Here is a 14738-nt window from a genome sequence, read left to right as displayed (position 1 = left end):
CTAACTCCGGAACATCTCCATCACCCCTAAAAGACACCGCACCGCCCCGAGCAGTCTGCCCCCTTTCCCCCTCTGCCCAGCGCCCGGCAGCCAGTTGCTGCCTCTGCCTGTCTGGACATTCCGGGTCACTGGAGTCCTACAACATGCCGCCTTTCGTGTCTGGCTCCCTTGACTTAACCTGATGTTACCAAGGCTCGTCCGTGTGGCGGTGGTGTTGGTCCTTCATTCGTTTGCTCATCCGTCCATCAGCTGGGGTGTGGGTGAGGCTCTGAAGGGCGGGTATAAGAGCTGACGGATGTGGGGGTGGCGTCCCAGCAGAGGGCGAGATGTAGTGAAAGTAAAAACCAGAGGATCACGGAACCAGTGTACAGTAAGGGAAATGTGGGCATGCTCCAGCGGGCCTGGGAGCGCAGGGGGCGAGGCCAGGAAGTCGCCGGTGACTGCCCTCAGCACCCAGCAGGCTGCCTGCTTCTTCTCCCTTGTCCTCTGTGTTTGGAACCATTTTTCGTTTCCTCTCCTTTCGAAGAGGAGTTGCCGTGATCACACACCCGACCACCTGCAGCAGACAGCCTTACCTCCGAGCCACAGAAAGTCATTCACCGAGCGGAGAAGCTCCACGGACATGTGGTAGTGCACCAGGGAGTCCTGTAGCATGCCCGCCTGGAGGCACAGGTCCCCCACGTGCTTCCGCATGCGCCCTTGGCAGCGCTTCTTGTAATGCCTAAAACACAAAGCGCGTGGAGAGGCGTCACTGCTAATGGCCAACCCCTGTCCCCACAGCACACTGGCTAAGTGTGCCTCTCTCACTACAGACAGACAGACAGACAGATGAAATGCACAAAGGCAACCGGTCGCTGTGCCACTGACAGGTGGCTCCACGGCACAGCTCCAGCGCAGGAGGCAGCCACGCCTTCTGCCCTGTGTCACACAGAGCGTTAGGCCAGGCTTTTCTCTTCAAATGCTCCAATCACACCATTATTAGCACAAGAACGTTTGTTCCAGCTTTTTAAAAACTTAATTATCTTCCACGTTCTTAACTCCAAACCTATTATTATTTTATGACGAGAGCTATGCTGCATGTTGCAAGCCAAGCCTCCGGCTTCTGCAAACAAGAGCTTGTCTTCGCTGCTTCAGAGCAAGCTGGAATAATGCCTTCCGGGGGCGGGCCTGGGCACGAGTGTGCTCCGGGATAACGCAAAGGCTTCCAACCCCGCGTCAGCTCAGACAGCACAGAAACTACACCGAAATCTTCCATTACTATTTTTAAATACTCCTATTCTTTTGATTACTAAATTTCTCAGAAGATACAATTTTTTTCAAGAAAAGGTCACAGCTGTACTAAATTGTCCCGGACCCTGAAAACTAAGGCGTAGGGTTTCTAGCTAAATGAGCGTTAGGGACACACACCTCAGTAGCGAGTTACGTCTTATCAGATCTAAGTCGGATGAGCTCAACCAACTCTGGCTAGCCCGGAATTTAGCTTCTCTGCTCCAAACAGTGTGTGAACTAAGGTCACCTCGTAAGGCAGAGAAGGAGAGAACAAGAGAAGAGGTCACGCCACCCTCCATTCATGTTCCCCCAGCCACAGGCAATCTTACAATGGCCCAGCTAACTCGCCCCGCCCCCAGAAAGTACCCCCTCTGCCATCCCCAACCGGACACGGTCATCTGTCTCCCCCACTGGTCACCTCAACAGCCTTCTGTGATCTTCTAACACCCTATCCTTGGTACCTGCCCGCCACACACACGAGGCCAGCATAACCTCCCCACAGCACTTCAAAGGCTCTTCGACCCGGTTCTAGCCCCTCCCACAGCTCTCCTGCACCCCAGAGCCCTGCAGCAGTACCAGGCTCCAACCCCCCCCCACCAGTGACCTCAGGCTCCACCTGCCCCTCTGCCTCACGGCTTCCCACTCTCTTAGGGCTCGGGTTGACGGTCGATTTCTCAAGCAAGCCTCCCTGCACTTTGAGTTAGGGGGCCCTGCTGTGTTCCTAGAACATTCTGTGCTGAATCAGCTTCTGACATTCGTGGGCTCCAAAACAGCAAGTGTGTTTTGCTTGGTATTGGGTGCCCACTCCACTCCCCTGGACACTCCAAATCAAATGAACGGAGGAGTCACAAGGGCACTCAGAGCTGCCCCTGCCATAAGCCCCTAACACCAGAACACCTCTCCCAAAGGTCACACCCGGCTGACAGCCTTCACTGCCCCCCTGCGGAGAGTTTTAATGAAAACAAGCCCTCTGGGGCCCTCCATGCCTAGGCCTTCCCCAGTGACCCCACAGGAGCACCCTCCCACCCTGAACTCCAGGGCAGTGACCCCTCAGAGCGTGTCAGCACAGGGTGCTCTCCCCAAGCCCCTACCCTGCCAGGCCCCGGGTCTCTGCCCAGGCTGCTCCAGCCCCCGCGCCTGGCTCGTGCTCACTCTTTCTTCACAACTCAGTCGGAGCCCTCTTCCACCAGGAAACCTTCCCTGACAACATCCTCCAGCCCACGGCCGGGCTGCCTCCACCACTGGTTGGCCTAGCTATCAGCTGGGCATCCGTCTGTCCCACCCACCACCCCATGACCTCTCTGAGATGTGTCGGAAGAGGAAAAAGAGAGTGAAGAGGGAAGGCAGGAGCAAAGAGCGAAATCACAGCCCAAGTCCCAAGTTGGAGTATCCTCACCTACGTGTCACATGCCCCTGGACCAGCCAGGTGACAGGGGAAAGGGTTATGTAACTGCTCCAGCACCTTACTCTGAGGTCAGCGTAACACACTGTGTAGGAATTCTCATCTTCAGCTGCCTAGCGTAACAGAAGAGAATATGCAAACTGCCCAGAGCGCAGGGAACAGCCCCCGTGCTTGTGGGAAACCCAGACCCTCCGTCCGGACAGACAGGCGGCCCAGCGCTCCTGCCGCCCAACCGCGGGCAGCGCCAGGCACACTGACTTGCCGTGCGCTCCGGTTCCAACCCGAAAGAGAGTTCAGGACCCGGAATCACATCTGCCTGCTCCGGTAAGTACTGTAATTCTCGGTGCGCAGCTGGGTTCACGAGGACCCATTATACGGACCCCAGCCGATTCGATTCTGAGTCAGACTTGGTTTCTTAACGACTTCACTCCTAACCTGGTAGACTAAAACGTGCTTTAAAGCATCCTGCCTAGAGTCTCTGAGAAAAGTAAATTATTCCCTCTTTGCAGGAACTTCAAAGGTGCACACAGCTGTAGCGAAATGTAGCCCAGACATTTCAAAAATAAAAAGTACGATCGGTGCGATCAGCAATAGTGTGTTTTGAAAACACAGGGTTTTTACAAAAAGGAATCTCAGTACGCTCACGGTTCTTCATGTGGAGGTCATGTGCTTACATATGCTTAAATTACATGAAAGAGAAAGACTCCAAGTACTTTGGAAACTACCAAGTTCCCACACGAGCGTAGTCCTTTCCCAGATGGACGAAAATGACAGGGCTGACCTCTCAGAGTGCTGTCCTCCCAGGACCGTGAGCACGAGAGAGCGGGAGCGAGCTGTGTGGACAAGGCAGCTGACGGTGACTGAGGACAGTCCCGCCCGTCCCCTCCCCTGCCCTCTCCCCTTTGAAACTTGACGTATCCTCCCGAGAACGCAGTAGGCCCCCACGACACGGCGCCTGAGACCTAGAAGGGTCCGAAAAGAACTGCCTCCTCCATGGTAACTACTGATGTTCTAGAGGTCTGTTAGCTTTTTTTTAGTCTAGTTTTGAGGAGAAAGACTATTCTAGAAGTATCCAACGATCCTTCTGCATGCCAGCTCCTCTCCCCATCGCCATTGCCTCAGCCCTCCGACCGGCCATCTGCCCGGCCTCTTGCTCAGCAGGAAGGAGCATCCTGGGCTAGGACCCCACCCTCCTCAGGCCTGCCTCCCTGAAGGACCTTGCCCTCCCCAGGCCCACCGACCCACAGCCAGCTGCCAGTGCTCGCCCTGAGACCCACAGCTGGCCACGCCGGGCCCTGCAGGTTTCTGTAGTGGCCGCCAGCCCCCAGTGCCTCCAGGAGGCACAGCCACCACACCTCATGTCCCAGGCACCCTGAACGACACCCAGACCCTCCGGGACTGGGCCTGCCTGCATCCCGTAGCTGGCCAGACCTCCTGCCCGCCCCAGCCCACCCCGCTCTAGGTGAGCTTGTCCATGTCTGCAGTCCGACTTCAAGCAGATCACTGGCAGCTGCCCCGGGCGTCTCCAGTCCGGCTCTTGCACTGGAGTGAGCTCCAGGCTCGCGCTCCCACTGACTCCTTGAACTCTCCCCTTGAATGCCCAGCAGGCATATAAAAGCACACCCGGTGTGCACTCTGGACCAGGGCCCTGGCAGGAACTGCCCGGCCCCCCATTTCAGTGAGCAGCCACCACGTGTCCTGGCTCCAGTCAAGGCCCTGAGGGTCATACCTGAGCTCCCTTTCCTCGCCCGTGCCCCACTCCACTGTCCTCAGCACGTCCTGTCACTTCTGTCTCTAAGCACGCCTCAGCTTCACCCCGCAGGCCCCGCACAGGGCACAGCACACTCCCGGGTGTGCTGAATCACAGCCCTCTGAAGGGGGCGGTCTCTCCTGCACCCGTCACTCAGGGGAGGCACAAGAGTCTCACCCATGGGGCCAGGAGGTGGCCCAGGAAAAGGGACTCATGGTTCTCCTGTGGTCTGAATTTGGAAGGGTCCCAGGTCTAGGAGAAACCTCGGCTAATGGTCACGCCTGCCAGGGGCGGGGCGGGGGGGGGGGGGTGGGGGAGAGGCAGGGAGAGGGAGACACCCAGGTGGGGCTATTCTCCCACCGCTCCCCTGGGATCTGCTAAGTGCAGGAAAGGCCCTGCACACCAGGGCAGGACCCAGGCACCACAGGGTCCCCACCACACGTGGCCCATGCCGGGCAGCTTCAACTTCCGGCACATGCTGCACTCACTGTGTTTTGTTCCCTCCACCCCAGGACGTGACAGAATCTTGCAGGACGTCAGCCTGTGTCAACGGAGACAAAGGAAATGACGCAAGTGTTCACATTGGGATCAAATGGTCCTTCTGGCCATGGTGGTGGCAAAACCCTTCCTGGTGAGGCGCGATGGGTCCTGGGCCACCGAGGAGCGTCCCTCGGGGCTGACCTTGGGCGCTGCAGTTTCATTACTGCAGACTCACGACCTGGCCCTCAGTGTCGCCCCTCAGCCTCAACAAATACGGACACAGCCGTTTCTTACCGACACAGGGTTCAGAGTCAAGGCCGGAGCAGGCCCGCACAGCTGCTGCCGGGGAAACACGCGCCTCACTCACTCCGCGCGCCTGCTGGCTAAGGCGAAAGGCCACCACGATGACAGAGGTCCTCATGTCCCCAAGACCCAAATGCACTGGCTGTTTATAAGCAGATCCTACATCCCTGACGCCCCAAAAAGCTGCCCTTGTCAAGAGGGCACATGATTGGTGTCAGTTTTCGAGAAGTCTCTGCCCCTTCAGCAAGGGAAGTCGCTACGGTGAAGTCCATGGCATGCTCCAGGCGAAAGCAAGAGAAACTCCAGTGACCGCTTCCTCCAGCAGCGTCCCTTTGCTGGTGACCGCGGTCAAGAAGCACCATCATGCACATCACCAGCAGCAGCCAAGAGCCACGTGCTAATACGCGAAGTTAAAAGCCAGGATCAAGCAAGGCGCTGCAGTCTTCCACTTTCCGGGTTAAAACAGCCCGCGAACGAGCCCTCTGCAGCTGCAGAAATCAATTGGCATCTCACTTCCTCAAACAAGTAAAAAAATTAATAAGGGCTCATTGGTCACAGGTACTAAGGAAAACCAAACAGGGTCCCCAAAGCAAGTGCTTCCGCAGAGCTCAAACACCAGTGGGTTACGTGCTAAAAAAGCTAAAATTCAAAAAAAGTTAGAGAACGAAAGGACGGCTGGGATGACACATGGGCCCAGGCAGCGGCGGGGTTTGTGTTTAAAGCGATGAAGGCGATGGGAAGACAGCACAGAGGGCAGTCTGGCTATTTGCAGAGCGACACGTTCACGGCCTACCTTTTCAGACCCAACAACACACTCACAGGGCGGTATGGGAGAAAGAAAAGAAAAGAAAAGAAAGAACAAGCAAAATTAGAAACACAAGAACAAAAATAACTTTGACAGCTACGACAGTGCATGTGCGAGAATCCCCCACGCTCTGGTGAGGCTGGGACACAGGGGACGTTCAGTAAGACCCACCGCCCCTAGTGCTCCTGGGAAGCGGGGCCTGAAGTGAGCAGCCTCTGCCAGGGAGCCTGGGGGTCCGGAGCGCCAAACCAGGACAGGGCCTGCTTCTAGACACATCCCTTTGAGCTACAAAGTCCAGCCTCCTTCCCGGGCGGACACAGTGTATCACTCTTACCGAGGGTGCAGGTGAGACACAGGCTCTGCCCCTGCCCCAGGTCCTGGGGGTAAAGGTGAGCGAGCAGTGGAGCCGTGAAGGCCACAGCGGATTCGCAGTGATTACAGGAGAAGGGGTCTGATTTGGGATCACTGACATCTCACTGAAGTTCAAGTGAAGGCTGGGTGTTTGGGGTACGGCTAGAACAGAACAGGCTGCCGGGGAGAGGCTCGATGGGGTGCTGCGCCCCGATGCCTAGAGCCATGCCTGGCCCGCAGAGAAGCTCCATAAACACTTGCTCACATTACTGGCCTCTCCGCGCCGGGCAGGCGTCCTTAAACAGTCTCGCTGCTCACACTGAACTGTGAGCCCAGATTTCAAATGCAAAACCGAGCTGTATTCTCTGGTGGGTCTGCGGCCTCAACGCCAAGAAGTTGATGAGAAAAAGTCACCAGTGCCCCACGCAGCGGAGGAGGCAGCACTGGTCCAGGAGTCAGGGCTGGGCTCCCCGCCCAGGCTGCTTCGAGGCTTCAGGCACTCACTCACCCAGCGGTCGGTGCAGTGGGGAGAGGCCTGTCCTGCCGGCCCACAGGCTGTGGTGACATGGGGGTCCAGGGGGCTGTGTGAGCTGAGCCGCCCCATTCCGTGAGGGTGACCCACCTAACAGCCCAGGAGGCGCAGCAGCTCTGCCCTGGGCAGCAGCCCAGGCTCCTCCACCTCACCACCTCAGCTCCAAGGAGTGGGGGGGCGTGCTGGCATGTGCCCACGGGGCCACTGCAGTAACCAAGCACAGGCTCTGGGTGTGAGTGCCTCGTCCTTCCCTCAGACCACATAAACGTGTCTGGGTGAAGAAAGAAAAACCACCCCAGACCTTGCAAAGCACTGCACTCAGGTCTGGCTTGGGCCACTCTGTGCCTGTCACTTACAGGGCCAGACTGTTTCTTGATGCTGCGACTCCTTCTCCAACAACTTACCAACAGCCAGGAAGGCAGTGCTTGACCTTAGGCCAATCCAAGAAACACACTGAGCACCGACGTGCAGCAGGCCTCGGCCAGCATGCACACGCTTCACCCCTCCTCACCTGTGAGACCACCACGGGGAAGTCTACAGAGGAGGGAGGAGCAACACGAAGTGCCCGGGCACAAAGCCGGAGTGGCACAGCGACCCTGTGCCCTCCCTAGCACGGGAGCCCACTCTGGACAAACAGCTGCACCCTGGGCTTGCCCCTCGTCTTCTGCTGCTAACGTGCCATCCTTAGATGACCCAGCAGCAACAGGGGAGACAGAGCAGAGGGCGGGGCGGGGCAAAGGGCCCAGCGGACCACATCCGCAGTCCTGGTGCGCAGTGAGGCTGTAAGCTTAACTGCAGGAAACTGTGAGCACTGACCTCCGGCTTTGCCCAACGCTCCCTGTCCCGCAGAGACTGCAGCTCTCAGGAAGTCCCCGGTGGTGCCCCTGATGTCCTGAGGCAGACTCTGTGGCTGCCGGGCAGGAAGACGGGGCCTGGCCCGTGCATAGCACCCCGCCTGGGAGGCAGGGCCCTGGGCCCACTTCTAGCTGAGCTCGCACCTCACTCTGTTGCCTCTCCGAATGCAGAAACCCACCTCTCAATCCAAGGGATGACCCTGAGTAAGCTCCAAACTGTGCTCCAGGGCAGCGCTGTCCGGTAGGGGCAGCCAGCAAGCCACATGAGTAAATTTAAGTTTCCTAATTGCCACATTTTAACAAGTAAGAAGTAGGCCCCAACCAGTCTGGCTCAGTTGGTAGAGCGTCGTCCAGCAAAGCAAAAGGTCAGCAGTTCCATTCCCGGCCAGGGCACAGGCCCGGGTTGTGGGTTCGATTCCCAGCCAGGGCACAGGCCCAGGTTGCAGGCTGAGTCCCTGGTCAGAGCACGTGCCAGGGACAACCGGTTGATGTTTATTTCTCACATCAGTGTTTCTCTCTCTTTCCCCCTCCCTCCCCCTCTCTAAAAAATAATAAAATAAAATAGTAGAAAACACTTGAAACTTATTTTAATGATTTATTTCATCTAATCTATGTGAAATATTATCATTTTGACATGTAACCATTATATAAATATTAATGAGCTATCTCACATCCTTTTTTTCCTGTGCTAAGTCTCCAAACCTGACATGCAAACCTTACTCACCGCTCGTACTGGCTCAAACCAGCCTCCTCTCTGGTGCTCAAGAGCCACAGGGGCCGTGGCTGCCATACTGGGCAGCAGCTCCAAGGGTCCCAACTGGGGGTCCAGTTGCGAAGAGGGAATAAGTGAATACAGCAACCCTTAAAGAATTTCCCTTAAGCAAAGGCTGTCCTGTTTTTAATTTCTTTAATGTACTGATATTTTTCTTCTTAGGGAAGGAGAAAGAAACACCAAGTTTTCTTGTTCCACTTATTTAAGCACTCATTGGTTGATTCTCGTTAAGTGCCCTAACGGGGGATCAAACCCACAACCTTGGCATATCAGGACAACACTCTAACCACTGGGCCAGGAGTAGGTTTCAAGTCTGAACATGAAGGGACTGCGCCTTTCTCTCCCTTGCTGCAATGGAGTTCCACCCTTACCCCTTCCTGACATCAGGAGCAACCCAAGAATGAAGCCAGGATCCCGGGCCTCTCGGTAAACTTACCTGCTATCTGTGTCCAGGCCTACAAAGTCCTTTTTCTCAAAGGGGACACAGAGCAGAGGGATCTTGTCCCCGGACTTGTCTGTGGCCCTATCCAGACGCTTGGACTCGAGCACGATGAAGAGCGACTCGATAAAGTCCTCCACCCGCTTCTCCACGGTCTGGCAGTCCTCGTAGCTGGGGTAGAAGGCCACGTCGGTGCGCGGCTGCTCGGCGACCTCCCCCTGCAGCCCGAAGACGAAGAGCCTGGAGTCGTAGAGCGTGGCGCCGTAGATCTCCTTCTGCATGTGGAACTTCTCGAAGGTCTGCGGCCAGTCCTTGGCCGAGCAGCAGTCTGTGATGGTGACGAGGCCCACGACCTTGCGGTGAGTCTGGAAGTCGCCCCACTCGTTGTTCTCGGGCGGGTAGTGGTGCCGGTAGCGGATGTACAGCACTCGCTGGGAGTCCCGCACGCTGATCTGGCTCACGGAGGAGATCCTCTTGTAGATCCGGAAGAAGTTCTCTTCCGAGACAATCCCCACGGGCTGCACCACCACGAGGAGCGTCTGGTGGTCCTCAGCACACTGCATGTAATCCGGGACGCTCATTGTGAAGCCCCTGCCCAGAGAGACAAAAGCAGATGTTGAGGCACACGCAGTCGTGTAGGCTGCTCTGGGATGGGGGACCCTGATGCTGACCCCTGGGAGGCAGGGTGAGCCCCCCGCAAAGCAGGGAACACAGCCCGTCCCCAGAGCTCCGCAGACGGCTACCACAGCTCTCACCCTGGCACCACCGCTCTCGGGCTGGGCTCTGAGCACCGCACAGTGGGGCCTGTCCCTTGTGTTCTGCTTCTGACGCCTGGCCAGGGGCGGAGTCCGCACTCAGAAACGTCTGCTGAACGAATGGAAGAGCAAAGGAATAAACTACCTCCGCACCCCCTCACTGGAATCGGAAGACCTAGACTTGACAGTCTGCCTACACACCTAAACTGCAGAATAACGGAGACGAGAAAACTTGCCCATGCGGTCTGTCTGGGTCAAGGAGGGCTGCAGGGTGAAATACGCAGCACGCTGCCTGCCTTAAAAAGGGGGGGTCACACACAGGTACTGACCCTCCTTCATAAACGGCGGGCCTGGGGGAGCTTTGCAGCCTCTCTGAGCCCACGGTGTCGAATCAAACAGGAAGCAGGAGCCCTGACGGTCAGTACCGCTGAGGAGCTGAACTAGAGAGCCCCAGGAGGCACTCCGTGGAGTCTGCTGGTGGACGAGCGGCCAACCAAAGTGAATGCTGCCCACCCCCCCAGACCTCCACAAGGGAGACAGTGATGCCCAGACATCCGAACGCCAAGTGCGACTCCCGACCCCACACTACCCATGTGGGTGACCAGGGCAGGCCCACGTCCACTCCAAGCCCCAGTTTAATCGTGGACAAAAACGAGGATAATCACACAAAGGCTTAGTGCGTCGACATCTGGTTTGATGTCGCGCCCTAGTGCAGCACACTGATGCCATGGGGCGAAAGGGGCGCAGGGCCCCTCGGCTCTCTCAGAGTCATTCCTCACAAAGGCATGGACACCTATGCCATGTCTCCAAGCGAGAAGTCCGATTTTTACAAAAGGTACCGAGATTAAATGAATCGCTGCATCGAACAAGAAAGACACCAAACAAACAGGGAAACACCTTGTCCATAAGGGAGACTCTACAAACACTCCCGCCAAACCCGTCCACACACCCCTAAATCCGGAGCACGGGGACACGGCCCTGGCGGCCAGAGGCAGCCGTACCAGGAGCTTTAGGCTTCAGGGCTCTGCATGCAAGAGCCCCAGGAAGGCCCTGTGTCTAATTTGTACATGTGCTTTGTTTTCTTTTTCTTAAATAGGAACCGCACATTGCACAGCCTTCAGGTCACCAAAACCTGCCACAGCGACCAGGTGAAGCAAGAACATGAAAAGGTCATCTCCACAAGACCTGTTTCTGACTCTAACAGCAGGAGTTGTGTCCTGGGCTGGGAGGAAGAGGGTGGTGGGGTCGGTGGTGTGGGGCCACCTATCCCAGGATGGACTTTATATTTCACCCCTTACCCTCCTCCAACACCAAAATACGCACGGACAGAGGAGTGTGAACAAGATTTTTATGTTTCCAAAAAAAAGAATCGGCCCTGGCCAGTATAGTTCAGTGGATTGAGCACAGGTCTGAGAACCAAAGGGTCACAGGTTCAATTCCCAGTCAGGGCACATGTCTGGGTTGCAGGCCAGGTCCCCAGTAGGGGGCATGCAAGAAGCAACCACACACTAATGTTTCTCACCATCTCTTTCTCCTTCCCTTCCCCTCTCTCTAAAAATAAAATAAATAAAATCTTGTTTAAAAATTAAAATAAATAAAATTTAAAAACTAAAAAAAAAACCCTGGCCTGCTAACATACTTTGTTTCTGCCCAGGACATAAATAGTTCGCGTGCATATTATTTCATTGAAACCCTTAAATATCCCTTCCACTTCACACACGAAGCAATGGTGCCAGACCACGGAGAGGCCAGGGCAGACGCAGCATTTAAAGCCAAGCCCCTGCTCACCGCCAACCCTGTAAAGGGTGGCACACTCCCTGCCGCTTGCCTGCTCCCTGCAGTAATTCGCTGAAGAGTCTTCCCTGCAAAGAATCAATCAAATCAACTCTCCACAGAGGTGTGCCACCCTTGGGGGACGTCTCAGAACCTTAAGGGTTGGGGTTGGGGGAAGATCTGAGAGTTTTGTGCTTCTCAAAGGAGGCGTGAGTTTAAAAGAAACTGAAAACGTTTATCTAGTCTAAGCCTCCACCGTGCGGAGGAGGGAGGGGAGGCCCAGCATTCATGAGCAAAGGGCCTTATTAACAAGTATCACTGCCCAGCAGCACCCAGCAAGCCCTGGGCACTGCTGAGCAGATGAGGGGTCAGGCCGGAAGGCCCAGGAGGACAAGGGTTACAAAAGAGAGAGAGAAGCCCTACAAGGCCCTCTCTCTCTGCAACACTGTACCACAACGTTGCATCGAGTAACGGGTTACAGAAACTGAGAATTCGGAATCCTGCTGGAATTCCAACCTTTACTATGGTCTTTCCTGATTCAAGTGCGCACTCAGCAGGCACTATGCCGGGCACGGGGCTCCCCAAACTCAGACCTCCCGTTCACCACACAAGCCCACCAGGGAAAAGACGCCTACACACGAGGTGGAGTTAAAATTTAAAGTGACCAACCAGCCCACATTATCAGCAAAAAGGACGCCACTGTCTCGGGAGCAGCGGGTGGCAGAGAACTCGAGTGGTGAGCACCAAGTCCATCAGATCGTCTCTAGCGCTGGCTGTCACTCTTCATGACCGTGAGTCACGTAGGGTCACTGAGGTTTAGTTTTCTCTTTCGTGAAAGGCTGCAGTTGAAACTACGGACATACAGTCTGCTCATTCACGTGCTCGACGACCAGTGAGCACGTCCCCTGTACCAGGCTCTGTACAGATCAGAAGACAGGGTCCCAGGAATATTCATGGGCAGAGGAAGTTAGTGTCGTAAAGATGCTACTTCTCCTCAATCTGAGACACAGATTCAATGCTATTCTGATTAGAATTCCTACCGGATTTCTCATGGAATGCAAGCAGTGAGTTTGTGGCCAAGAATAACCGAGAAACGACTGAAGAGCCGCCACGGGGGAGGGGCACTTGTCCCAGCAGATGTAACTACTAGTGGGGCACAGGGTTTCTCTTTGGGGTGATCAGTGTTCTAAAATTGATCGTGGTGATGGCTGCGCTGCTCGCGAATACACTGAAAGCCGCTGAGGTCTGTATCCAAACGGCTTCTTCAAGGAAGAACGGGATGAAATGAGACGGGGCGCGGACCCAGCTCCGTGTCAGTGACTCGCCCAACACAAACGTCAAACATCGGAAATATGTTTCTTCACCTTGCTAGTTCCTCCACAAGCTGAACGGTGACCACATGAACAGCAATTCTACTCCTCGCTACACACCAGAGACACCTGGAAACACACATGGACACAAAAACTTGGGCACGAAGCTTCCGAGCAGTATTACAGGTGACCCGGAGGGAGTGGGAAGGGCTGGAGCGTCCACCAAGGGACGAGGGAGAAACGAAACGGGGTGTGTCCACACCAACTGGGGCGTCCAGCCTTCCGGCGACTGCGCCACACTGGAAGAAGCACAGTTGTCTTGGGCCGCACATTGAATACACCACGACATGCCATCACAAGAAAAGCTCGTGTTTTAATTCACGATTCTGCGTGGGGCCACATGCACAGCCACCCTGGGCTGCAGGCGGCCACGGGACGCACACGGGACACCCCTGGGCCCAACTCGGCGACGGCCAGGAACGGAGGACAGACAAGGCTACCACCTTGTGAACCTCCAAAATTCCGGGAAGGAAGCCAGGCACCCGCAGCCACAGGCGGCCCGACCCCACTGCTAGGAGACGCCCGAACTGGGCACATCCGCGGAGACAGAGCGCGACTCGGTGGCCGGGGCGGGGAGCGAACGCGGCCGGCAGGCTTCCCGGTGAAGCGCCCCGAGCGTCCTGCGAGAGCAACGGCCGCACAGCTGTGACTGGACTGAAAGCCGTTCGCCTCCCACCGGTGGGCTTCGGCGTGGGGACGACGTGTCGACACAACTGTCACCTGAAAACGATCCCCCTTGACAGTGTCCCCCGCCCCGCACAGCAGTGCCCCACCAGGGAAGAAACGCTGACCGCCCCCAGCGAACCCTCCAGGAGCCCTCCGGCCGGCGGGGGCCCTCGGTCCCGGCCCTCGGCCCTCGGGGGGCTGCTTCCGGCGCCGCGGCCCCGCGCCCTCCGCCCCGACCAACCGCAGCTTCCGGCCGTGGCGCCCCCTCCGCGAGGCCGGGGCCGCGGCTGGCGCCCCCGGGACCGCGCAGCGTCTGGTCCGCACACGTCCACTCAGGGAGGGCGCGGGCAGGCGCCGCGGGCGGGCGCGGAGTTGACACCTGTCTCACCAAGTGCGCCGCACGGGGATCCCCGCAGGGACCCGGCGCCCGCACCGCCCAGCTCGGACGGTGCGACTTTTCGTCCAGAGGCGACTGGAGAGGAACCGCGACGGGGCGGCCCCGGGTCCAGGCGCAGGGGAGGCGGCGGCGGGAGGGAACTGCAGCCCGGCTCCGAGGTGCCCAGACCCCTGCACCTCGCCCTGCCGTCCGCGGAGGAAAAGAAGCCGGAGGAAAAGGGGCGACCGCCGCGCTCGGAGGAGGCAGCGGCCCGGGCCTGAGGGGCGGCAGGGGTGCGCCGGGTGCTCTGCAGGTGCGGACACGGCCGCGGACAGGGGTGACCGGGGCCTGGCACAGGTGCAAATTGGGGCCCGACTGGAGCAGGTGGCCCGGGCAGGTGCGGGCGGAGGCGAGCCCCGCAGCAGGACCGGCTGCCCGGCGCCCACGCCCGCCGTCATACACTGACGGCCCTCCGGCGGCCGGGCCGCCCCCTACCGGGAGCCCCCACCTTGCACTTACACAGCCGGGGGCCCTAGGCCCGAAACAGAAGCCCGCGGACGGGCGGACGGGCGGCGAGGCCCAGCAGCTTCGGCGACCGCTCCGAGCAGCTGCAGCTTCCGAGTGGCGGGTGGGAGGGGCGGGAGGTGGGGGGGGTTGGGACGAGCCGGTACCGCTACTGCGCATGCGTGGGACGAGCCGGTACCGCTACTGCGCATGCGCGGGGTCGCCCGGGTGGGAGATCCGCTCCGGGTTTTGGAAGACGCTGGGAGGGAAGGGAGGGACACCTGTGGGGCGGGGCGGAGAGAGAAGGCGGGGAAGGAGGAGGAACGACTGGGAAGGA

The 14738-nt window shown here is 57.7% G+C and overlaps 1 protein-coding gene across 2 annotated transcripts in view; it reads right to left on the bottom strand.

The window, feature by feature from the left end:
* TRAPPC9 (trafficking protein particle complex subunit 9) overlaps positions 1 to 14533 on the bottom strand; it is a 264517-nt gene extending 249984 nt beyond the window's left edge. For both annotated transcript variants that reach the window (XM_053929388.1, XM_053929389.1), the window contains exons 1-3: positions 14417 to 14533; positions 8955 to 9548; positions 576 to 721 (exon numbers count right to left, since the gene is read on the bottom strand). In XM_053929388.1, the coding sequence (XP_053785363.1) occupies positions 576 to 721; positions 8955 to 9538 (730 nt within the window). In that variant the 5' untranslated portion in view covers positions 9539 to 9548; positions 14417 to 14533. The remainder of the gene's footprint in view (positions 1 to 575; positions 722 to 8954; positions 9549 to 14416) is intronic.
* Positions 14534 to 14738: the final 205 nt, after the last annotated feature.

This window comes from Desmodus rotundus, chromosome 8 (assembly GCF_022682495.2).
Source record: "Desmodus rotundus isolate HL8 chromosome 8, HLdesRot8A.1, whole genome shotgun sequence".
Classification (NCBI taxonomy): domain Eukaryota; kingdom Metazoa; phylum Chordata; class Mammalia; order Chiroptera; family Phyllostomidae; genus Desmodus; species Desmodus rotundus.
The sequence above is the reverse complement of the archived record's forward strand: the minus strand, read 5'-3'. Positions and strand labels throughout refer to the sequence as shown.